Source organism: Poeciliopsis prolifica, unplaced genomic scaffold, assembly GCF_027474105.1.
Source record: "Poeciliopsis prolifica strain line A6 unplaced genomic scaffold, Auburn_PproV2 SCAFFOLD033, whole genome shotgun sequence".
NCBI classification, from domain to species: Eukaryota; Metazoa; Chordata; class Actinopteri; order Cyprinodontiformes; family Poeciliidae; genus Poeciliopsis; species Poeciliopsis prolifica.
In genome coordinates, this window is record NW_026562408.1 from 2,406,911 (window position 1) to 2,432,505 (window position 25,595).

The 25,595-nt window shown below is 38.2% G+C and overlaps 1 protein-coding gene and 1 long non-coding RNA gene across 5 annotated transcripts in view; both read left to right on the forward strand.

Annotated features, from left to right (window-relative positions):
- The window catches only part of gabrg2 (gamma-aminobutyric acid type A receptor subunit gamma2), a 39,064-nt gene extending 34,477 nt beyond the window's left edge, over positions 1–4,587 (forward strand). For 2 of the 4 annotated variants that reach the window (XM_055051556.1, XM_055051558.1), the window contains one exon: positions 984–4,587. In XM_055051556.1, the coding sequence (XP_054907531.1) occupies positions 984–1,265 (282 nt within the window). In that variant the 3' untranslated portion in view covers positions 1,266–4,587. The remainder of the gene's footprint in view (positions 1–983) is intronic. The other 2 variants (XM_055051557.1, XM_055051559.1) reach the window with 1 other exon arrangement.
- Positions 4,588–7,727: 3,140 nt separating this feature from the next.
- LOC129373368 (uncharacterized) lies at positions 7,728–12,585 on the forward strand. The gene is made up of 4 exons (XR_008607357.1): positions 7,728–7,816; positions 8,001–8,160; positions 12,162–12,272; positions 12,351–12,585. It is a non-coding gene; the product is annotated as an uncharacterized LOC129373368 (long non-coding RNA).
- Positions 12,586–25,595: the final 13,010 nt, after the last annotated feature.

Consider the following 25,595-nt stretch of genomic DNA (forward strand, 5'->3'; position numbering starts at 1 on the left):
TTACAACCAATGTTAACTTAAAAAGGTCAGCTCATGAGTTATTGGTTCATGACTTCAGTTACAAATGTCATTATGATTACAACAGAACAAAGGTGGTTTATTGGATATAATGATCAGTCAGAAATTCTATAAAAAAATATATCCTAACTATCAGAAAAACAACAGTGACCAAGGCCTCTCAGCTTCATTCTACCCAAAGGTGGATTTCCATGACAGATTTAAAATAAGTTCACCTGAAATAGTCACAAACTACTCCAGGTGTTAATTGTTGTCCTAAATCATTTTGTTCCCTTGTCTGGCAGTGTAGCAAGCAGAATTGGTTGAGTATCAAGAAGAAGCCCAGCAAATTTACTTTCACCAATGGAGCTGTTGCCAAAATTCATGAAATTGATCCCAATAAATGGGTGCACCCGTAATAACTATCATTAGAAATGACTTTGAGTTTGTTTCTAATGCAGTGGACACAGAGACGGAAGGGAAAGGAAAGAAACACAACTTCTTGCTTTCCCTTGTCCTCATGAAAAGGAATGGAGGTGAAGTAAATACATATATTTCAGAGAGGAGAGGATAGAGAATAACAGAAAACACTCAGTCTGCTTCTATATCAAGAAAAAAGTACAGAACCAAGAAACCCCAGAGGCAAACAGCATATGCATATCTTACAACAACATCACTAAAAAGCACACAGTGCTAATTAATATAAGATATTTTTAGTGGCAACTTGCGTCCAAGATACTGTGTCTATAAACATCGTATTCCACATCTGAGTGAAATGGTGCTCATTCAGCTGTGGACTATTCCACTTGTAAGTTATGAGTTCTTGCAATTTTTGCATTGAGGAAGGTCCCCTGGCAAGCTGACGGTGCGAATTCCATTTGCCCATTTATGACCCGAAAATAAAGTTCCAGTTATAAAAATTAGTCTTCAGGAGAGATTTCATGACATGACTTTTGTGGCTAACTGTTGGTTTGTCTTATTTAAAGCAGACACCAACGGTGGACATCCGTCCACGCTCGGCGACAGCCATCCAGATGAACAACGCCACTCACATGCAGGAGCGAGATGAGGAATATGGCTATGAGTGTCTCGATGGAAAAGACTGCACCAGTTTCTTCTGCTGTTTCGAAGACTGCCGCTCTGGAGCCTGGCGGCATGGAAGGCTGCACATTCGCATTGCCAAGATAGACTCGTATGCACGCATCTTCTTTCCCACTGCATTTGCTCTCTTCAATCTGGTCTATTGGGTCTCCTATCTATATCTTTAGGCATGGGAGCATTCCCAGCCAGTCCATTACCATTTTCTGTATGCTCAGCGCCAGCAAGTGACATTTTACAAGAAAGAGACCCACTGAAATACCCCGAAATTTCACATTTTTGTTTTTTAAGTCCCTTTAAATTTGAGCTAGTTTTTTCAGATAACCCTAATAAACATTGCACATATTGTAGCACTGCATTTTATTGGTGTTAAATGGTTTTACTGTAGTTGTGTTGCAAAATGATCAATTCTGTAAAGGATTACAATCTATTTTTTTACTTCAGCTGGAAACAATTCTTCTGAAATATAGTCTTAAAATACATAGTTATTTAGAATTAATTTGACATTAAGTCTGTTTGCTGTCAGACGTTCATAAAATACAATGAGACACAAAGAATCAACGTTTTACTGAATGAATGACATACTAATGAAAATATTTCATTAGTATTGAAATATATTCATTCACTGATGAATTTTTATGAAGTGAAACAGTCGCAAATAAGTTATAAGATACTGGATGTGAAAAAACAACAATGCAGAAAAAAATTACATTTTCAAGTAAATGTAAAAATTCTGAAGTTAATTATGTATTGACTACGACTATCGGTTCTTTTATGTTGAAATGATCACATTCACATCCTTTACATTTTGTTTTTACATTTTATTTTTTATTACCAAAAGTATAAAATCTGAGGCACTTTAAAAGAGCTATGTTTAACAATGAACAACTTCAGTAAATGTTTCATGTGCGGTCAGAGTACAATAGCGCTTTATGTGGACAATGCTCAGCTGTACAGATGCTGTATATATTTTATTATTACATAGTGGTTTGCCTCTATTGCATGCACCTTTCAGGCCAAAAAAAACCCCACCATATCTTTACGGTCTTCTACTGTTGGCTATGGTGACAACAAAAGAATCAAAAAGCTATTTTGACTCATTTAATAAACATTTCTTTTTTTTTAATAAAATCTAGGAAATTAAATCTTATAAAAGGTACTTATGCTCTTTTTATGTTAAGGTATTATCTTTGCACATAAGTGTGGAAGATAAGCACAGTTTTTAAGCAAAAACATCTCAATTCATTGTTTTCCCCTTCACGAATTAGCCTGCAGCATCAATAACTTTGACCATTCATGTCCACATTTATTTGCCCTCAAAAACACTCATTAACATAACAATAATCTATATTTCTATACTTAGGCTATTCAAGAGAAACTGGGCTGAAAAAGCTATCTTTCTGATTTTGTGTTATCAGAATGATAGCTGCACAACCAGAGGTTCGTTTTTGCTTTGAAATTAAGGACTCAAAACTTATCTAACTGTCAGTGCAACTGTGAGTCCAGGGAATTTAGAAATGTCTGCAGTTCCATTTATTATCTTTAAAAGAAAGCTCATAATTATCCCCAGGCTGCTTTATCTGAAAACAGATGTGTAAAAAATGTTATCCGGCGTGTCTTGTCTATGCTAATAATCATGTTAAGAATGTAAGTCCCTTCATTTAGTCATAAAAAAATATTTTGGGGGTGTTAAGGAAGGCCTTTATTTCTTGGTCTTTATTTCTATTAAGGTTGAATTAAATGTGTGACAACAGCAAATGCTGTGGATGACAACATGCAACCCACTTGAACAAGAAGAACCCGGTACTGTTCAGTTTTGTTAGACCCCCGTATGCAATTGACAGTGTTGCAGAATGATTTGTAAAATCACACAAAATGGGTGTAAATAACAAGGTCTATGTACATAAATTATAAATGGAAAAAACACTTGTCAAGCCTTTGGCATTTTCTAAAAGGGTATATATTTTGTAATTGTAACATTGCTACTCTATCAATCAGCATTATACTATATTTATTGTTTATGCTGGACTGACCATGCAACATACATGATGGAGGAAGGGCGGGTAGGATTGTGCAATGGAGCTATTTATTTATATAATTGTTGATGGTATTATTTTGAATTTATTAAATTGCATTTTATGCTCATATGACCCCTTAAAAGAAACAGAATGCTATCATCTATATCAAAGATACATTATTGTTCAATGTGTCAATAGAACTTGAGCCTATTTATCTTGTGTTTTCTATGTTGTGATCAATGTACGCTACTCTCAAAAAGGCCTGTCAAAATGTTCTATTTGTTGAGTGAATTGCAAAATTATATTTTGTGCTGCTTCAGCGTTGTAGATTTTATTTAGATGACAAAAAAAATGCAAGCGTTCCAAAGCTAAAAGAAGAAGAACATTTGATTTTCTTCTATAGATTTTTTTTCACATTTTCCAGCAACATTCATTCAGTTGTTTGCTGTGGTTTTGACTTTTTTCCGTAACAAGTCAATTGCATATATTCCAGTATCCAGATTATATTATATTCCCCCATATGTCTAAAATGATTGTTCCACTGCATTCCTCTTAGCAGTCTGAACCTGTTTGCAGTGTTTACATATCCATCATTAGGGACATGAGGTTGTCATTAGCATCATAGATAATAATAATCAGTAACTGCAGTGCCAAAACTGACATACAAGTCTACCGAATACATAACTTTAGTGTTGTTTTTGAAATATCTCTGACTGGTTTATAAACTGAGTTGGTTTTTGAAGTTTGCTAACAATTCTAGTATAGTTTCTCAAATCATTTGTGGTATAATGCAAAATCCAAAATGATAAGAAGATGAATAAGCAGGTAAAATGAACCCAAAATTTCTAAAATCTAATTAGTGTGAGGTCAGATTGGAAGATGCTTCTGCCTGGTGATAAATGTTTTGGGTTTTCAGTATTAGGGTGAAGGATGAATCCTGTTACTAGTATGTTCATTATACTTCTGTTTGGTATCCTGTGAATGCAGAGATTTAAAAGAGGCAAGTTTACACTCCCAAGCATGCTCGTTGAATAAATTATCAGTCAAAAAGATTTGGGAAGACTGGACTTCTTTCATCTTTTTATAAATACTTTGTCACCACAGACATCATCATTCACTCTAAGTGTTTTAACATGTGTTATTTATTTTGGGACCAATGAGAAAAGCAAAGTATTTGAGCAGCACATGTAGATATTTTGTGTTATCAATGATCTTAAAACTTCAGAAAAGAAAACAAAAGGCCCTGGACATGCAGGGCTTTGTAAAAGATACCCAACAGAAAAATGCATCCAATGAGATTCTCATCCATACAATATTAGTTGCTTTGTGTTTATATCTGATTATTGTGTTGAAGGGGCACTGATCAACTCTGACAGGGTCTAGATAATATATTACAAATGTTCTAGAAATATTAATTTTCATGAGAAAACCGCACATAGTTGTAAAATTTTATAATAAAATGGTTGCATTTGTCTGTGTGCAGTTGGTTTTATTCATTTTTTGTGTATCTATCGATCTATCTATAATTAATTTTCTAGCAGAGAGGTTTTGAGGAAATTCAGTGCATTGGTTGTCTTAAAGTTTTTGAAAATCTAATTACAGATCTTCAGTGTAATTAGATTACTCAAATCCTTCTTTCTTTCCATGTTATCTGAGACAGACTTGATTATGTTCACTTCCAGCCTCTACATGAAACTTCCGCTTCCAAGAATTATTGCTATTCCTTGCACTGTTACTAGTAATCATTGTGTATTTGGCCACATTGTCCTACAGCAGAATGAATTTAAATAACACAATCTTAGGCAGGTATTTTTGGTAAGCATCTAAATAAGAATAAATCTTTCTTATGAGGATAGTTGTAGATGAGTAGGTTTTATTAGAATTTTATGCTAAGAAAATCCATGTTTGTTTTCATAAGTGTGTGTTGCATAAAGAAAGATGTGCTGACTTGACTGTACCATATTAATTACAGAATTAATAACTACAACATCTTTTAAATGAAAAAGTTCTCAAATGTTAAAGAAATATGACCAATTGATCATGAAATTTACATTATAAGAGAATAATGTAGTGCATGTGTGAGGTCTGAAGTAGAAAATATGCACAGGACTAACTGTAAAAGGTTTGATTAAAATAAATACACATAAGATTTAATGTTGTTGCAAACTGCAAAGCCAACAGACTCCTAAAAAATGGTATTTCCCTCAGAAGCAGCATTTATTGCTTCTGAGAAAAACAATGGACTTTTTGTGGACTTTGATTCAGTTTTGTTTAAAATTTCACCTAGGTATAAAATCCTGCTGCTTTTTTTCCTTGTTGCTATTTGGGAAACAGATGAACAATTCACCCCTGAGCAATTATTAAAGGTATATCAAACTGAGGCATATGAAGGTAGCTTTGCTGTGGGTCAGGGTCATACTGACCAAACTTCATGTGTTCTCCATTGTAAACAACACGAGGGAACACAGTCAGGCTATTTGTTTCATTTTACTCTGTAAATCAAAGATGTATTTCATTTTATGCTGAAAATGTTTATATCTAGTGGACTACTCGCATAAAGAGTAATGCAAAGTGTATTTGATAAAAGAAATATATAAACACATCAGAACCAACTGAAATAAGAATCTTTAAAAAACAGGAACTAAGGAATGCATACATCTCCTAAAGGTGTCATTCACTTTCCAGTTCTATACCATGAAAACCAAAAGCCAATGATTTCCTCATGATGTGAATAATGGCCACTTTTTAACTAACCTTTATCACATCATGATCCATGTGCATTTACTCTATTCCTTGTTTGCATAAGGTCCTGTAGGGAGAAGGCTGGAGGTAAAGAGATGTCTATCTCTAATCTCTCCCTCTTAGTGGTTTCTTTCCTGTGACTAAATATGTAAAACTGGAACATTCTGTTGCTCTGGGTGACTCTGATTATAGTGATACTGCATGGCTGATGTGGATTTTCAAGAAAAAAGATCCAAGAAGTCTGCAGACATTCCTTGTAAAAGACGCTACTTTGTACTTCATAAAAATGATTTTGGGTTATAAAATACTGTGGAACTTTCCTGTGATCTGATATTATTTGTACTAAAACAAATCCATAACTCTTTCTCTAACACTCCTACAGAACCTTTAGATCACCGTCACAATAATTTGCACATTTTTTGCTTTCTTTGGAGACACACAGTAGAGGTACAGTGTGTTGCAAAAGATCACATCACATGTCTTTGGCCCTTTCACATTTTGTCTATTTAAACAATTAAATTTAATCAATTTCAAGGTATTTCATGTGACAGAAAATGTTTAGGTGATATGTTTGAATGTGTCCTGAAGCACTCTTCAACCCATCATCTGAAGACACGACATACCATGAAATTACCATTCTTTATTTTAAAAGTAAAAATTAAAAATGTATAATTTTCATGCATAATGCCAACAAAATTAATGAAGGAAAACACTGGATCCCACCAGTGTTTTTCTTAATAATTAGAATAATCCAGAATTTTTAAACTGAAAGCATTTTTTCCTTTATTATTTTTAAAACTTGATTAGAGATTATATTAAGCAAAATAAATGAAAGCTTTTCATCAGCTGACGGTTCAAGAATTTTTTGTAGAAAGCCAATTCAATCAACATGTCTTTAAAAATTTCTAAATTGAACATTTTCAAGCAAATGTTTGATTAAATAATTTTCTCTTCTTGAAAAACAAGACCCTTTAGTAACATTTGTTTAGGACATTTTTTGATTCTGAATGATTATTTTTAATTAAAATAGCCCTCTGTACAACTTAAACTTTTTATGCAATGACTGCTTGCTGTACAGCTATGTAGGAACACATATACCACTGAAAAAAAAAACTTTTAAGCTTCACATAGTTGCTACTTTTACTACCTGTGAGATACATGAATCCTCATCTAGAGAAGTGTTCAAAACATATCATACGCCCACCAACAGCAGAGTGGAACAAAATCATAGCAAATTTACATACAAAATAACCTTTTGAGCATATATGAATAGTATGGTATGTATTATGCTGTGGGAAGTGGGAACAGACTGTGGAGACTTGCATGTCTACAGGTTTTTCACTTGCCTTCATGCAAATAAATTAATGTGCTGATGACACACTTTGTGCTTTTGGGAGCATCATAGAAAGCTTTGATGTATTTTGACTTTTTTTTTCCATATGGCTTTCATCAACTGTTAAAATAATTTTAAGATACATACATACTGTAAACTTTGAGAATGTTGTTTTGGTTTTGATGACTTAAGAAAGTCAACATTTATAAAATATGTCAAATCTGTTCTTTCAGATTTTTTAAATTTCTTTACCATTTAAAAATCTATCATATGTGAAAATAGTTCATATTTGTTGTTCAAGAAAATCTATCTTAAGCAGACTAGAACACGACTTTGTCGTTTTTACTATGTTCCTTGAACGTCACATAGGTTTGTTGAAGGTGGCAGGTTCACAACCTACATTTTGATTTGTGCCAAATGTCAATCTCATTCATTGGAAGAAGGCTTTTATTTTGCCCAATCAGATGGAAGTGGGCGGGATTAATAGCGCCTGCGTGAAACGTCGGTTGGCGTTCGAGCCGCAGCGCGAACAGCGGAGAAGTTGTTGGGCGAAAACAAAATAAATCTATCCACTACAACGGAGAATGAAGAGTTACTGTCTGTAAAGGACTTTAGGAAGCATATGAAAGTAAATACCTTTGTCTGTGTAGAAGAAAACCATGCTAAGTGCAGTTAGCAGTTAGTTTTTAGCATGCTGGCATGAGATAGCAGTCATTACAATGGTGTATGTTAAAATGCTAACTTTAGAGGCTTGTTAAATGGCTCAATATGAGACAAATGTGAGTCATACTAAGACCTGTTAATGTGTACAGTGGGCCATGAACTTCCCTTTGGGTCTGCTGGACCTACAGAAGTTCCCCAGGTTCCCATTTGTGAGGCTGCCATGAAGGATCTCGATGTTCAAGTTGACATCACCTGCCTGCTTACCTTGCTCAGCCTGATCCTCTTCCAATCTCGGACTCTGAAGGATTTGTGAGTACAAAACCAAACCAGTGAATGTGTGTTTGTTTATTTTATTTGCTCTGCATGGAAACAAGCTGTTTGTTTTTATTGGTTGAATGTTTTATTTGAAGTTTTAACTGAAATATTGAGGATTTGTTATGGTGATTCAAATCACCATAACTGAAAGGACAGTACTACGAAAAACTATTTTTTCTCATATGTGATACAAATTAATTGCATTTCTTTTCCATACTAAAAGTGTTCAAACTTAAATTCTGCATCAGGGTCTTAAAAATAGTTCAAGTGTTTTGTTTTCAATGTGTATTTGATGTACATTTATCTAAGCTGAATTCTTCGTGGCTTTAACAAAGTATCTATTCAGAAGATTGAGAAAAAAATATTCATGCAATATAAATATCAAGTTGCTTTTCCTGTAAACTTGTAGTACAGTGAAATAAAATAACAATTCGAGAGCCTCTTTCAGTGTACTACAATCAAATCTAACCTCTTGATTAATTCTTATATTCCATAATAATGACTCAAGAAGGTAAATTACATAAAATAATTTTTCTTTGACAAGCGACAATTTTGTTTTGCAAAAAAATTTCACTTTCTCCTCTTCACCTATTATTAATACTGCAAGGTCAAAATATCTTTTTTATTCCCCTTTCATTTTACCAGCATTTTGTTGAAACTAGGAGGAATAATATGTCAGAGCTAATGTTGGGATTAGAACAATCATTGAGTTCAAATAGCTGTCAAATCAAAGGCTAAATTGTAGGTAGTAAGGAAAGGTCACTATAGTTTAAGAAAGATTTTTATATTTAATTTTTTACACCACTTTAAAAAACCCACACAGTCCTTTGGCACTCAGTGGCCTTTTGAAGTTGGCTCAGGAAGCCAGCTTTGATTGATGAGATTTCTCTAGATGCTAATGTGAGTTCAATCGGATTTGGTTCGATTTGCTTCCTGATATTTTTCTTCCACTGTACCCTCGGCACCCACATTATCAAGCAGTATAACTTTCACTTTGATACAAATGATCCATGTGGGAAAAAACAAAGGTGTTAAAAATGATGCATTATTGCTTAAGCAATTTTCTTTTTCTGTACCTCACGGGCAGCTTTTGCACCTGATACCTGAATTATGAAAATGGCACATATTAGCAACCCTTACCCTGCTTTGAAAATATTATGTCAAGCATAACTGTGTTTAATTGAATAACATTAGTGCAGGAGTTTGCCTGTTTGCTTTTTGCTTTGAAGTGAAATGCAGTGTAAACAGAAAAAAGTCAAAGTATGCCAAAAGAAACATGCTACTTTTTTTATCCTAAACTGCTACTGCAGTTCTTTATCTACTTAGCAAAACACACCTGAGTTATGGTAAAATATAGCTTTAGTAGTCATGGAAATAAAGTAAATAGGAGGCAGCTGAATGCAGAAAAGTTTGATGAAAATTGAACGAGCCAGCTGTTACAGCATGTTTTGTCATGCACAATGAATAAGCTTTAATCTAGAGCTCATATTTATGTTGCCTGAAACAAGCAAAATGAATAATACAGCCCATATTATGAGAGACTGAAAATTATGAATACCAAAATGCACTGAAAGGTTGATTGAGCACACTTGCTAAACTTGCTAAACTGTTTCAACTCATCCAAAACCTCATACTCCTGGAAGTTGATGCTGAAATTTTATTCCAATGTAGTGTGTGCGTTCATACTTAGGATTTTTGGCATGCAGAATAATTAACCTATACTGATGAGGTTTACATATAGCAGAATAACTGTTTCTACTGCTTTAATAGCTAAGACAAATCAAATTATACTATGCAACAATAGTCTTTTTGAAACTGAGTTTTTATCATTTGAAACCAGTAACCTGTCTGTCTAAATGAGATTAGCATTTATGGCTTTAGATCTGTGAACAACATTCTTTATGCATTGACAAACCAGCCAGAGCATTTTAGGTTACCTTCAGGGTATTTTTTAACCTACTTGCTTTATGTTGGGTTATTTGTCCCCATTTGTGCTCTTCAGCACCTGCTTACTGAAGCTCAGCTGCACCCAGTGAGTGGGAAAATGAGACACTTTATGCAACAGCTAGACAGGAAATTGCATAACTATGACTCTTGTTTCAACCTTCCTATGGCCCTCAGGTCATAATAACCCGAGACAGGTTAAAAACAATAATAATAATTAATAAAAGCTAAATATTCTTTTCAACTTAAAATTTGATGAGTTTTCCTCGATTTACCCCATCATTATAAAAAGCAAAATTTTCACGTAGGCCATAAAAAATGTTACGAATATTGTCTTTTGGTAATTTTGATATAATAATCATATTGGATTAAAGTCACAGAGACAATTGCATACCACAAAGTTGTGAAAATGCTTTGATTCTACAAGGTTTCCCTCAGAAAACCCACAAGGCCCTGTGTTAAGGGGGCTAGGGAAGTCCACCAGGAGCCCACCATATGTTCGTATTAAATGTAAGAGAATCGCTACACTGACTTATCTGTGCTGATTTTTTTTAAATTTTGGGTGATCAGCTAATGTTTTACATGTGAAGCCGGTCTTATTCACCGATCTTATCTAGCTTGGCAAAGGTCTTAAGAATCAACCTGTTCTCTTTTGTTCTCAGGTGAGAAAGGTTTGATTGACAGACGGTCCGCCAAGTTATGTCTGCACGTTTACAATTAACAGTAGTTATCCCACTGTTGTCAACTTAGCAACTTTCTTGCTATATTGAGAACATTTTAGACAAAAAAATTGGTATCGGCCAAAATCACCTTTCTGGTGATATTCTGACATTTGAGATAGGAAAGAATATGGTCAGAGCTGCCAGTGTGACACAGAACTATCTCAAGGGGGGCAGGGAAATACTAGGCACACATATGGGCTTAAAATCACCAAATAAATCACAAGTGATGTCTTGCTTTAGGACACCTACAACAGAAGAACATAAGATCTGCTTATGGAGAGACAAAAACTTGTAAGGGACTTCACTCTTTTTCTTTTCTGACCCTTCCACAGTTAAGTGTGTTAGAGAAAGGTCATAAATAATCTAATATTGTTCCACAGCGTGTGAAACATTCTTGGTTGTGGGCTGTAGATTACACCACACAAGGCTAAATACAGCTCTGTTAGATGCAACAAAATGCCAAGAACCACTTTTAATAAACTCTGTCAATTGAACACTTTATTTTACACTTCGATATAAAACAAAAAATATTAAAAAATAAATGAATAAATGGTATAAAATACAACACAATTATAACCCCAAAGAACAAACTCTGTTCTTGCCTTATTGGTTAGAGCAGAGGCCTAATAATCTGATGATGCACTTTTTACCTCACTGTGCTGCCAAATTTGCAGCTTGCCGATCCATCTCCCGCTGCCTCTTCACTGGTCCTCTGGCCCCTCACCAGTGAAAACCTTCAGCCTCCTGTCTGTCTACTCTCTACCTCAAGTCTACCTGAGAGAGAAACAGTTATGTCCAGACGTCACCTCTCCCTTCCAACCACATACTCTGCCAAGCGACTTACCATCCTTTGGACTCTCTTGACGTGTCCAGATAACAGATCTGCATCCTGCTTCTCCATCCTGCAAATCACCTTCCTAACTCATTTACCTCTGTCCTCAGTGCACTTCTTGCTCCAATCCCCGTCCTTCATTTACACATTTCAAATAATTTTGAAAGATCTGGGATTGTGTTTCATTGTTGCGTACCTAGTAGTCCATTTGAAAGCATTGTGAAAAAGACTGTCAGCTACTCTGAATACACACTCAAACTGCATAAAAATTAAAGTTAAAACAAGCCAAATTTACATTGCAAGGTGTGCTAATTACTCTTAACTGCTATTTCATATAGAAATGTTCAGTGAATATGAAGACTTTTTACTGCTGCATTGCTTCTTTATTAAAGGCTTCCTGCTTTCCCCAGAGCAAGTTGAAATGATGTAAAAGTCATTGAAGTGTTACACTGCTTTCCCTTTTATCTCTTTGTCTTGTCTTCTGTTCCTTCTGAGAGTTTGTGGTAATGACGAGCTCTGGTCCCGCCGGTGCATACTGAGAGAGAGAGCACATTTTAATCTTTACTGCAACGCATTTGTCTTTCGTCACATCAACGAAACTCCCTCAGGTAGTTTAAGGCCAAATGAGTTTCTCTTTTCTTTTGCATTCATTCATTTACTTTCCATTTGACCTTTTTATTGTTCAGGGAGTTGGCTGGAGCCTTTCCAGACCATGTTGAGGTGAGAAGCAGGGTGACCCTGAACAGATTGACAGCAAATCACAAGGGGAGGAACAAGAAAGGAAAACATTCTTTGTGGTTGCAGTTATTCTTAATATCAATTTTGAGGGATAAATTATCCTAACATGTTTGTGTAATAGTTAGAGGAACACCTAAATAACTGCCACTGTTGTCTGTTGGATGGCAAAGTGGGCAAATGTTACAATTTCAAGATGTGGAATGCTGATTGGCACAGAATGCTCAAATTGAATTAAAAGGCGATTATACGACTTAAAGTTTGAGTTGCGTTCTTATACCTCCAGATAAAATTTTTTTTTATAGTTTTCCTCAATTATTTTAAGTTTTAAAAACTTAAACTAAGTGAATGTTCAACAGACATTGTAGTGTTGTGTTGATGTAGTGGAGAAGGCGCATCAGATAGGTTGATCCTTCTGCAGCTCAGGGGGTCAGATATGGCTTTGATGCAAAATTACATTTCTTAACGTTGATTTTGATAATCAGCATTATCATATGAAATGATGCTACTTGATTGTTGTATGAAGTACTTATAAATTTATAAGTCCTCCTTTAAAGTTTTCAGATTTGACTTGGATTTGAAATATAAGATTTATGCCTTGAATAGCTAAAATAAGAAATCCAATTAACAATAAATTTGCTGGTCACAATGTGGTTTATAATATAGCCTGTCAGCTTATGTGGTCCTCAGTTTCCTCAAAAAGGATTTTTAAAAATCTTTTTCTATTTGTCATTTTTTTGCCGACACTCAAACAGACTCTTGTGCCCTTGTCAGAATTGCTTTATAACACCCAATTTAGTATTTTCCCAGGCTGTAGGATAGCCATTAAATCCGCTCTTTTATTGTGGGACAACCTTTTAGAAGTGTGACAAAAGATCTCTGCTTCCCAGGGAGCTTGATATGCCCTAATGGGGCTTGTCTGGCTTTACAGAAGGCTTCGATTTCTGAGAATATCCTCCTCAATGGCAGGTGGTCCTGTAGAAAGACTTCTTCTTCCACTGAGGGCAATGTGGGTCAAACAGTGACCAGAACTCTTTGTGTTTTGAGGCATAAGTATCACAGCTGCCTGGTAACCCTTCAACATTTGCAGAAGCCCCTGGAGGAATAAACGACAGTCTCTGTCTGATTGTAAAACTGCTGAATCAGCAAAGCAGCTCTTTCTTTGTTATTCAGATTAAATCGAAAAATGTTTGAAGGCCAAACTGCATGCTGTTCAGTGTTGAGCACTTTCCCTTGCTCTGTTGTACAGTATAATCTCATGGACTCATGCAAACACCTGAATTTCCAATGGTCTAATGTTGTGGTGATAATCAGCACCTTTATTAGATTTCATTTGTTAAAATAACCTTTTCTTCCTCTTAGGAATAATGTACTTCCTTGAGTTGTCCAATCACACAAAATCCCAATAAAACATATTAAATAAATTTGTGAGAACTGTATAAACATTATGAAATAGTTTCACAAGGCATTGAATGCAAATTTTAAAAATATCATGTTGTTTTGAGGAGAACAGCTACTTTTGTTTTAGTGAAGTCAACCGCTGCCTATTATTAAATGTTTGAGAATTAGAGAGGAAAATATACAGTCAAGTTACTTAAAAAGGTGCAAAGAGAAAAAAATTCACCCAGATTACACCTGGTGTTCAAGTAAATACAATTACATGACTTACTGAACTTAAAAAAAAAACTCTGAATACTTTAAAAAGGTTCATTTCTTTCTTAACTCTCAATCTGGTTCAAATGTATTTTCTGTAGCTATTATAAAATCTTGATAGTTTAATCACTTGGGAGTTATGTCTTCTCACTTAATGACGTTAAAGAAAAAAAGTTTAAAAAGGTTTTCGAACTAGGAAAACTTGTGGATGATTTCTAATATTCAATAAATTACGTACTATTACTAAACTACAGATTACAAATTGAAACCTCTCAAGGAAGAGACCCAGCAGCCATTAGATTTTAAGAAGCAATCTGAAGGTCAAGCAAACAGATGAACAGATCCGTTTTAGTGGGTGACCTTGCAGGGGATGTGCACTGTGTGAACGTCAAGGCCAAATATGCAGACAGGAAGAATGACCTGGCAGTTGGGCAGACATGTTGACCTCCCACAAAGACCTAGCAACCCAATCGAGACGAGACTGCTTTGGTAAGGCTGCCTGGCTCTCAGACATACAGGACATGCCCTTGCTCTGGTGTGCGCCGTCTTTCCCCGTTGCTGCCTTCTTTTTTTCTCTTTCAGCAATAGTTAGGAATTTCAGCTCCTTTGGTCATCGCACTCTGCAGACTGACAGCATGGACTTGAGAGGGGGATGTTACTCTTCACAGCACAGAACCTTGGCAGCTTGCATTTTCTGGCTTTTGAATCATTTTGAACATTCAAAAAACAGTCACAACTCAGAAATAGAATGACAGAATATCTTTTGTTGCTGATTTTAAAACTATTTTTTAAAAACCTTAAACCAAAGGGGGAAAAAACTCAGCTCAGACATACTCAGTACATTGTGCAGAAACTTTGCACTTACTGTGGTACACTTACTTTTCTACAGCTTTGGTCATACCAGATATGCAACCTGGCATGACCAGGTTTCATACCATTTTTTAGTCATAATTTAGCATCTATAAAACATTTATTCCTGAACCATTTCATTTTATGTAAATTCACAACATGTAATGTAAACCAATTCAACATATAGCTACTAAAAAGGAAAGTGTCAAATTTTTTGACAAACTAACATTGCACAGGGGAAGCTTCTAATATTACTCCAAATTTTTTAGAAGTTCCGAAACAGCAAAATGTACAAAAATGAGTTTGTCCTCATTTTTGTTATTGGATGTGTTAGAAGTAAGTGTGCAAAAATGAAGGGGATTTATTTTTTGACGATGGAAATTATACTGGGAGATCAAATTGAAAAGCGGGTGAAGGTAAGGTGAGTGAGGGCAACTGTAATAAACTTTTGCAAGCTGCCAGAAAGTAGGACAAGCACACAATGTCTCTTGTGTATGGTTAGTACAACCTGGAAAAACATGGCATCTGAGACGCTGAGTTTTCCAAGACTGGCATCAAGGGAGGAGTCTCTCTGCATATCAATTATGGAAATCATTGTTAATTCAGGCAACAAGTCACAAAAGAATAATCCTTCAAATTGATGCAAGTTCCCACACATTGTAGACAAAATATATTGCAGCAGAAAATCACTAAATGGAAAGGTTAGCTCAGACAGATGAATGTATGGACAAAGCAATGACTAAAAAAGAGAAAAAGAAAGAATCGAAGGAGACAAGTTTTGGGCACGAAGAAGGCCAAGATTCCTCTGTCAATGGAAAAGAAGAGCAATTGGACCTAATCTGTAGTCATAGAGCTCTCTGCTGAAATGTGGTGAGGGTCCCCAGGGGACTGTCATTCTCTACCCACTACTGCCTCTGCTTTCTAAAAGCTTAACTCCATGAAAAATATAAACCACAGTGTATAAGGGCACATTTTCATTTGTGTAAGCAAAACCTAGGTTTATTTTGCTTGAATAAAATGCTATATAAAGGAAGATTAAAACAGGATTGAAAACTTTAATTTGTGAACACCTTTTGTTAGACATGCATGTTGCTTAAGTTAACCTATTTGACATTGTACCACTGAAGTACTTGGAACTGAATTCACTGAGTTTTATGTACATTCATTCTTTTAAGATCCAGATTTTCTTAGCTGGATTAAAGGTCTCACCAATTTTATTTGTAAAATAAATATTTTGTAGCTCTTCTAAGAAAGAGAAACATTGAAAACATTCTGAACTCTAAAGCTTATATCAAATCCTTAAAAATGTTTCAGAGTTGATTATTGCCATAAACACCATTAAATAAATGGACATATTTCCACAGGATAATTTTTAGATAAATTGTTTAAAAAATGTTAGGAGATATTATTTGAATAGGTCAGCATCAGATTGAAATTATTTTCATTTAAATGAAAACTTAAAGTTGGACTTTGGTAGTAAAGGAAGGTTGTTTTCCATCTTGTGATTAAATTATGAATGAATAAAATCCCCACTACATTCTTTTTACTGTCTTTGTGTAGCAATGCAGCCATGCCATTTCTGGATTAACTCTGTTCTTGTGTCCTTTCATCCATAATTAAAATAACAAGCAACTAATTACTTTTGAATAATGTCAGACCAGTCAGGCGGGTTGTACAATCCCTCTCCATAATTAAAGTGCGCCCAACAATTTTGGCAGACATTCTCCTCTTAGTCACATCACTTTGCTGTTCTTCAACTAAAACAGTGCTTAGACCAATGCCTCAGAAAAAGCTTTCATTAGTCCCTAAGGTCTGATTGTCAGCTAGTTTTGCACATTCATAGCAAGCTCTGGGAATGTGTTGCGTTTCCAGAGCTTCATCCAATCACCCAGAGGGCAAAGAGCACTTCAGCCACAAATTGGAACTTTAAAAAACTGAGTATTCTCTGCATCAGTTTGAGATTATAAAAAAATCCTTTAACACCAAACATATTAATTGACTCACCGTTTCACATTGTGGCCAATCATATGAAGGTAGTCTTGGAAAAACAAGATCATTTTCCTTTTCCTGCCGTTGTGCCCAGTGGGACTCCAGAGGTAAAAAGGTCTATGAGAAAGCCTGTTACAGTAGCTCCATATGAAGGAATAGGCAAATTTCTTTTCAAATCAAAATATTGTGAGGCGTGTGGAAGAATATCAAAATGTTTAACCAAAGTTGCAATATAAAAGGCTGTAATAAAACAATATTAAAAAGTAAAAAAAAAAAAAAAAAAAATATATATATATATATATATATATATATATATATATATATATATATATATATATATATATATATATATAGCTGACTGGATAGCTCAATACATAAGGCATCAGTATATCACCCGAGAGGGCAGGGTTCGAATCCAGTCTGGGTCCTTAGGCAAGACCCTTCAAGCTACTGCCTACCTCATACCATGAGAGATACTAAGTTGCATAACATGCCGGCTCAGACGTCGCCCGGCCAAACAAGGTCTGCGTCAGGTGTTGGGGAACCAGAGCACCTTGATGACAAATGGGCTACTGGAACAAGACGGAAATGGGCGAGAGATGAAAACGTGGATCTGTTGGAATGCTACTACTCAAGTAACCCTAGTGAGAGAGGTTACATGCAAAGACTGGGGAAGGAATGGTTACTTCGACATCCCCAGTCAACACTAAGCGCTAAACAACTAGTAGCTCAGTGTTCCAACATCCGCAAACGGCAACTGCTATCACAACTTGAGATTGACGAGATACAACACAAATGCTACGGCAAAAGGGAGGAACCCGGATGTCAGACTGTGGGGACTTAACTACAAGTCCCCACCCAGTGAGGGGATACACGGCCCCAATGAGCGAAACAGAGCTGAACGAGACAGCTGCTGACCTGAGAGAGAGAATCATGACCCGAATGACAACCAGGCCTCCCCGGCGCCAATTACAACGGCTGAGTGAAGTACCATCTGAAAGTCTCATTGAGAATGTGAATGCAGCATTGAGAACGATCCCTACCAACACCATAACAGAAACCAATGAGCTGATCTACAACTCAGCATCAGTGATCCTTGAGATACTTGGCTATAAGAGCAACCATGAGACCCAATACCCACCATGGAAAAGACGGTTAGAGGCTAAAATCAAGGTAACAAGGAGGGAGGGTGAGCTCCACAAGGGTCAGAAACAAGGGTGCAATGAAAGAGTAGAAAGTACAGGCAGATGCCCATACCTGAAGCACTCGAGACTGCCAAACAGAGGCTCCAAGCCTTGTCCAGCCGCCTAAAGAGATACACAAGGGAGAATGAATCCAGAAGGATTAACCGGCTCTTCTCCACTCAACCAGCTAAGGTGTACTCTCAATGGCAGGGTAACAATAACAACAGAGCAGACCCACCAAGGCTGGAGACAGAACAATACTGGAAAGGCATATGGGAAAGGGAGGCGTCCCACAACAGCAATGCACAGTGGCTGATCTCTCTACGAGAGGACCACAGCAACCTCCCTGAGCAAGCCCCGGTAACCATCACTGTGACAGATGTCCAAGAAAGAGTCTCAGGTATGAAAAACTGGACAGCACCAGGGCCTGACATGATCCATGCCTACTGGCTAAAGAAACTCACTGCTCTCCATGAGCGAATGGCAGCCCAAATGAACCAGCTACTACAAAGTGGGACTCACCCTGAATGGTTAACTGAAGGGCGGACAATCCTAATCCAGAAGGATCCATCAAAGGGTCCAGTCCCACCCAACTACCGACCAATAACCTGCCTCTCCACAAACCTGGAAGCTCATGTCAGGCATCATAGCGGCCAAGATAAGCAAACACATGGATAAACACATGAGCATGGCACAGAAGGGTATCGGTGTAATAGCAGAGGAGCCAAACACCAACTCCTCGTAGACCGCACAGTTGCCCGAGACTGCAAAACCCGACACACCAACCTGTGCATGGCTTGGATTGATTACAAGAAAGCCTATGACTCAATGCCGCATACTTGGATCATTGAATGCTTAGAGATGTATAACATCAACAGGACTCTGAGAGCCTTCATTGCAAACTCGATGAGGCTGTGGAAAACCACCCTTGAAGCCAACTGCAAACCACTTGCACAAGTGTCCATCAAATGTGGCATATACCAAGGAGATGCTCTGTCCCCGCTACTGTTCTGCATAGGCCTGAACCCCCTCAGCCAAGTTATCAACAAGACTGGCTACGGATACAGACTCAAAAATGGGGCCAATATCAGTCACCTACTCTACATGGATGACATCAAGCTGTACGCCAAGAGTGAGCGAGACATCGACTCACTGATCCACACCACCAGGATCTACAGCACTGACATTGGGATGTCATTCGGACTAGAGAAATGTGGTCGGCTGGTCACAAAGAGGGGGAAGGTCATCCACACAGAAGGGGTCTCACTCCCAGAAGGAACAATAGCAGACATAGAGGACAGTTACAAGTACCTAGGTATACCACAAGCAAATGGCAACCTCGATGAGGTCACAAGGAAAGGAGCCACAGCTAAATACCTCCAACGAATAAGGCAAGTCCTGAGAAGCCAGCTCAATGGCAAGAACAAAATCCGTGCGATAAACAGCTATGCCTTGCCAGTAATCAGATACCCTGCTGGAATAATTAGCTGGCCAAAGGAGGAGATAAAAGCCACAGATATTAAGACCAGAAAGCTACTAACAATGCATGGAGGGTTCCATCTCAAATCCAGCACCCTGAGACTGTACACGAGCCGCAAGGAAGGAGGCAGAGGACTAGTGAGTGTGAGAACCACTGTCCAGGACGAAACAACTAAGATCCATAAATACATCAGGGACAAAGCCTCAACAGACAATGTGCTCAGTGAATGTCTCAGACAACAGGGAACGGAGGTTGAGGTGCCAGAGATACCATCATGGGAGGACAAACCCCTACATGGGATGTACCACCAGCAAATAACCCAAGTGGCTGATATCAGTAAATCCTACCAATGGCTGGAAAAAGCTGGACTCAAGGACAGCACAGAGGCCCTCATCCTGGCAGCCCAGGAACAGGCCCTAAACACCAGAGCAATAGAGGCCCAGATCTACCACACCAGACAAGACCCAAGGTGTAGGTTGTGCAAGGAGGCCCCTGAGACAGTCCAGCACATCACAGCAGGGTGCAAGATACTGGCAGGGAAAGCGTACATGGAGCGACATAACCAAGTGGCAGGCATAGTGTACAGAAACATCTGTGCAGAATATGGACTGGAAACCCCAAGATCAAAGTGGGAAACACCCCCAAAGGTGGTGGAGAACGCCAGAGCTAAGATCCTGTGGGACTTCCAGATCCAGACAGACAAAATGGTAATGGCGAACCAACCAGACATTGTCGTAGTGGATAAACATCAGAGGAAAGCCGTTGTGGTAGATGTAGCAATACCAAGTGATTGCAACATCAGGAAAAAGGAGCACGAGAAACTAGAGAAATACCAGGGCCTCAGGGAGGAACTGGAGAGGGCCTGGAAGGTGAAGACCATAGTGGTGCCTGTGGTCATTGGGGCCCTCGGGGCAGTAACCCCCAAACTGGAGCAGTGGCTACAACAGATCCCAGGAACAACATCAGACATCTCAGTCCAGAAATGTGCAGTCCTTGGCACAGCCAAGATACTGCGCAGAACCCTCAAGCTCCCAGGCCTCTGGTAGAGGACCCGAGCTCAGAGGATAAGAACCACCCGAGGTGGGTGAGAAGGGAATTTTTTTTTTATTGGATAGCTCAATACATAAGGCATCAGTATATCACCCGAGAGGGCAGGGTTCGAATCCAGTCTGGTCCTTAGGCAAGACCCTTCAAGCTACTGCCTACCTCATACCATGAGAGATACTAAGTTGCGTAACATGCCGGCTCAGACGTCGCCCGGCCAAACAAGGTCTGCGTCAGGTGTTGGGGAACCAGAGCACCTTGATGACAAATGGGCTACTGGAACAAGACGGAAATGGGCGAGAGATGAAAATGTGGATCTGTTGGAATGGTACTACTCAAGTAACCCTAGTGAGAGAGGTTACATGCAAAGACTGGGGAAGGAATGGTTACTTCGACATCCCCAGTCAACACTAAGCGCTAAACAACTAGTAGCTCAGTGTTCCAACATCCGCAAACGGCAACTGCTATCACAACTTGAGATTGACGAGATACAACACAAATGCTACGGCAAAAGGGAGGAACCCGGATGTCAGGACTGTGGGGACTTAACTACAAGTCCCCACACGAGACACAGCTGCTGACCTGAGAGAGAGAATCATGACCCGAATGACAACCAATTACAACGGCTGAGTGAAGTACCATCTGAAAGTCTCATTGAGAATGTGAATGCAGCATTGAGAACGATCCCTACCAACACCATAACAGAAACCAATGAGCTGATCTACATCAGTGATCCTTGAGATACTTGGCTATCAGACCCAATACCCACCATGGAAAAGAGGCTAAAATCAAGGTAACAAGGAGGGAAGTGAGCCAACTGTCAGAGCTCCACAAGGGTACAATGAAAAGACCAGTACCCAGAAAGTACAGGCAGATGCCCATACATGAAGCACTTGAAACTGCCAAACAGCCGCCTAAAGAGATACACAAGGGAGAATGAATCCAGAAGGATTAACCGGCTCTTCTCCACTCAACCAGCTAAGGTGTACTCTCAATGGCAGGGTAATAACAACAGAGCAGACCCACCAAGGCTGGAGACTGAACAATACTGGAAAGGCATATGGGAAAGTGCACAGTGGCTGATCTCTCTACGAGAGGACCACAGCAACCTCCCTGAGCAAGCCCCGGTAACCATCACTGCGACAGATGTTCAAGAAAGAGTCTCAGGTATGAAAAACTGGACAGCACCAGGGCCTGACATGATCCATGCCTACTGGCTAAAGAAACTCACTGCTCTCCATGAGCGACTGGCAGCCCAAATGAACCAGCTGCTACAAAATGGGACTCACCCTGAATGGTTAACTGAAGGGCGGACAATCCTAATCCAGAAGGATCCATCAAAGGGTCCAGTCCCACCCAACTACTGACCAATAACCTGCCTCTCCACAACCTGGAAGCTCATGTCAGGCATCATAGCGGCCAAGATAAGCAAACACATGGATAAACACATGAGCACGGCACAGAAGGGTATCGGTGTAAACACCAACTCCTCGTAGACCGCACAGTTGCCCGAGACTGCAAAACCCGACACACCAACCTGTGCATGGCTTGGATCGATTACAAGAAAGCCTATGACTCAATGCCGCATACTTGGATCATTGAATGTCTAGAGATGTATAACATCAACAGGATTCTGAGAGCCTTCATTGCAAACTAGATGAAGCTGTGGAAAACAACCCTTGAAGCCAACTGCAAACCACTTGCACAAGTGTCCATCAAATGAATAAGGCAAGTCCTGAGAAGCCAGCTCAATGGCAAGAACAAAATCCGTGCGATAAACAGCTATGCCCTGCCAGTAATCAGATACCCTGCTGGAATAATTAGCTGGCCAAAGGAGGAGATAAAAGCCACAGATATTAAGACTAGAAAGCTACTAACCATGCATGGAGGGTTCCATCCCAAATCCAGCACCCTGAGTCTGTACACGAGCCGCAAGGATGGAGGCAGAGGACTAATGAGTGTGAGAACCACTATCCAGGACGAAACAACTAAGATCCATAAATACATCAGGGACAAAGCCTCAACAGACAATGTGCTCAGTGAATGTCTCAGACAACAGGGAACGGAGGTTGAGGTGCCAGAGATACCATCATGGGAGGACAAGCCCCTACATGGGATGTACCACCAGCAAATAACCCAAGTGGCTGATATCAGTAAATCCTACCAATGGCTGGAAAAAGCTGGACTCAAGGACAGCACAGAGGCCCTCATCCTGGCCGCCCAGGAACAGGCCCTAAACCCAGAGCAATAGAGGCCCAGATCTACCACACCAGACAAGACCCAAGTGTAGGTTGTGCAAGGAGGCCCCTGAGACAGTCCGGCACATCATAGCAGGGTGCAAGATACTGGCAGGGAAAGCGTACATGGAGCGACATAACCAAGTGGCAGGCATAGTGTACAGAAACATCTGTGCAGAATATGGACTGGAAACCCCGAGATCAAAGTGGGAAACACCCCCAAAGGTGGTGGAGACGCCAGAGCTAAGATCCTGTGGGACTTCCAGATCCAGACAGACAAAATGGTAATGGCGAACCAACCAGACATTGTCGTAGTGGATAAACATCAGAGGAAAGCCGTTGTGGTTGATGTAGCAATACCAAGTGATTGCAACATCAGGAAAAAGGCGCACGAGAAACTGGAGAAATACCAGGGCCTCAGGGAAGAACTGGAGAGGGCCTGGAAGGTGAAGACCACAGTGGTGCCTGTGGTCATCGGGGCCCTCGGGCAGTAACCCCCAAACTGGAGCAGTGGCTACAACAGATCCCAGGAACAACATCAGACATCTCAGTCCAGAATGTGCAGTCCTTGGCACAGCCAAGATACTGCGCAGAACCTCAAGCTCCCAGGCCTCTGGTAGAGGACCCGAGCTCAGAGGATAAGAACCACCCGCGGTGGGTGAGAAGGGAATTTTTATATATATATATATATAATATATATATATATATATATATATATATATATATATATATATAAAAACACTGTCATTTGACCAAAGAACTTTGACTGTCCCTTTAAACAGGACAAGTTTAATGGGATTTAATGTCAGTGATGTTTTATAGTGCATGTCAAAATCCAGTTTTGACTCTATATTCTATTCTATTTTTGTGTTTTTCTTTTTAAATGTTCTTTACCAAACAACTTAAATCTATAAACCCATAACTTGCAAAACAGTTATCGCAATATAATATATTGAATTATTTTCATTTAAATTTTTTAATGAAGTGTTTATTTGCTGCTAAGCACATTATTTCATCCTTTTATAGTTTTGTTGCAAAACAGACTACCTCACTTTTACCCTCTGGCAATGCTGCAGTTCTGAAACAGTGCTCCCAAAGACCACCGGGAACACTCTGGTGTATTATTGTGCCAGGAAAGGCAATTTATCAGACAATATTGCTTTTGTGTAGTGCAGGGGTCCCTAGCCTCTTCCCCAGAAAAGACGATTGGGTTTGGACCATAAGCAAAAAGTGGGGAGGTCTCCTAACTGATCTCAAGTCTGCCAAAATCAATCTTAGGGAGATCCCAGTGCTTTAGCAGAAGCTACTACTTGGAGCTTAATGGAGGCCCCAGGTGGTGCAGTGAGGGCTTTTACAAAATATGTTTACATTTGGTAGGATTAGATGGCAGAATTTATACCAAGAATTATGATATGTATGTGATGATTTTCTCCTTTGTGACTTTATTTAAAATATATGTGATAATCATCTCCTTTTCATCATTTTCCTACTTAATCCAGGATGCCCTAATTTTGAGTGGAAATATGAAGGACTTGTGCCAGGCTTCATTCCTGTTTGACAGGAAACTTATTTCATACCTATTACTGACTAATTATGCACCTGGCCATATCTGCTTCTCATTCTAAGCACGTTTAACACAATTAGTTGCATCTGTCATGTATTTCCATGTCCACCACTGTCGGTGTTCCCATCAGTATATTTGTTAGAATTTTGTGTTTCAAAATAATACTTCTATATTTAAATGTGACCAGTGAATTTTGAATGTTGTCAGAAAATTCATATATATATATATATATATGTGTGTAAAAGTTACAGTGAATCATTCTACATATGGTGTAGTTTTGTAAAGAATTTCCCATTATTCAATATAAATACCAATACAAAAATATATATTAAAGTTTTTGAAATACAATTTCTAACATCATAAAACAAAATAAAAGTATTATCAAGTTTACCTGTTGAAACCTTTTAGGTTCAACATTTCTGTGGTATTCTGATTTACTTAAAATACCATTTGGTTTCTTTCTGTGGTATGCCATGGATTGTATTATTTATAATTTTCTGTTTAATTGGAACAGAAATTAATTTTATTTACCTCAATGTTTTTTTTTGCAAAATACAGAGTGATAGTGGTATACAATCAGGTGCCTTTTGTGGCATTATGTTTTTACTTTACAGTTTTACTGTTACATATTTTGCTAGGCTGGAAAAAGAACTGTGGATTGAAACTAGTATCCTTCAATGTACAGCACAATGAATGTTTTTTTTTAAAGGCCAGGATTCTGTGATATGATTAAAGCTCAACTCACTGCAAGTTAAACAATCAAAGTAAAAATTATTCGTTAAAAAAGGAAATGAATTTATGAATTAAAAATGTTCCATAAATGCAAACAGGTACATGATCACCATCAATCACTCAGGAAAACATGTTCTGCTCAGCATGCAAAACATTTAGAAATCCAAAATACTGCAAAAAGTAGAATTAACATAATTGCTATTACCAGAAATACAAAAGGCAACGAGTTAGCAAAATAACTGATGAAGAAAGCCAAATGACCATCTCTCTCCTATTGTGTTCAGTATCTTATTTGTTTTTAGTGATTAGGAAAAAAAAACATCACCAGAGTGAGTAGAGGTGGAAAAACTTGTTTTTGCTCAAAACATGATCAACCTATAAAGAAAACGACAACAAAAGAGGATTTCTACTCTTTTTGCCCTTATTTTTTGTTTTTGACACTATTATGTTGAACATAAATGCTT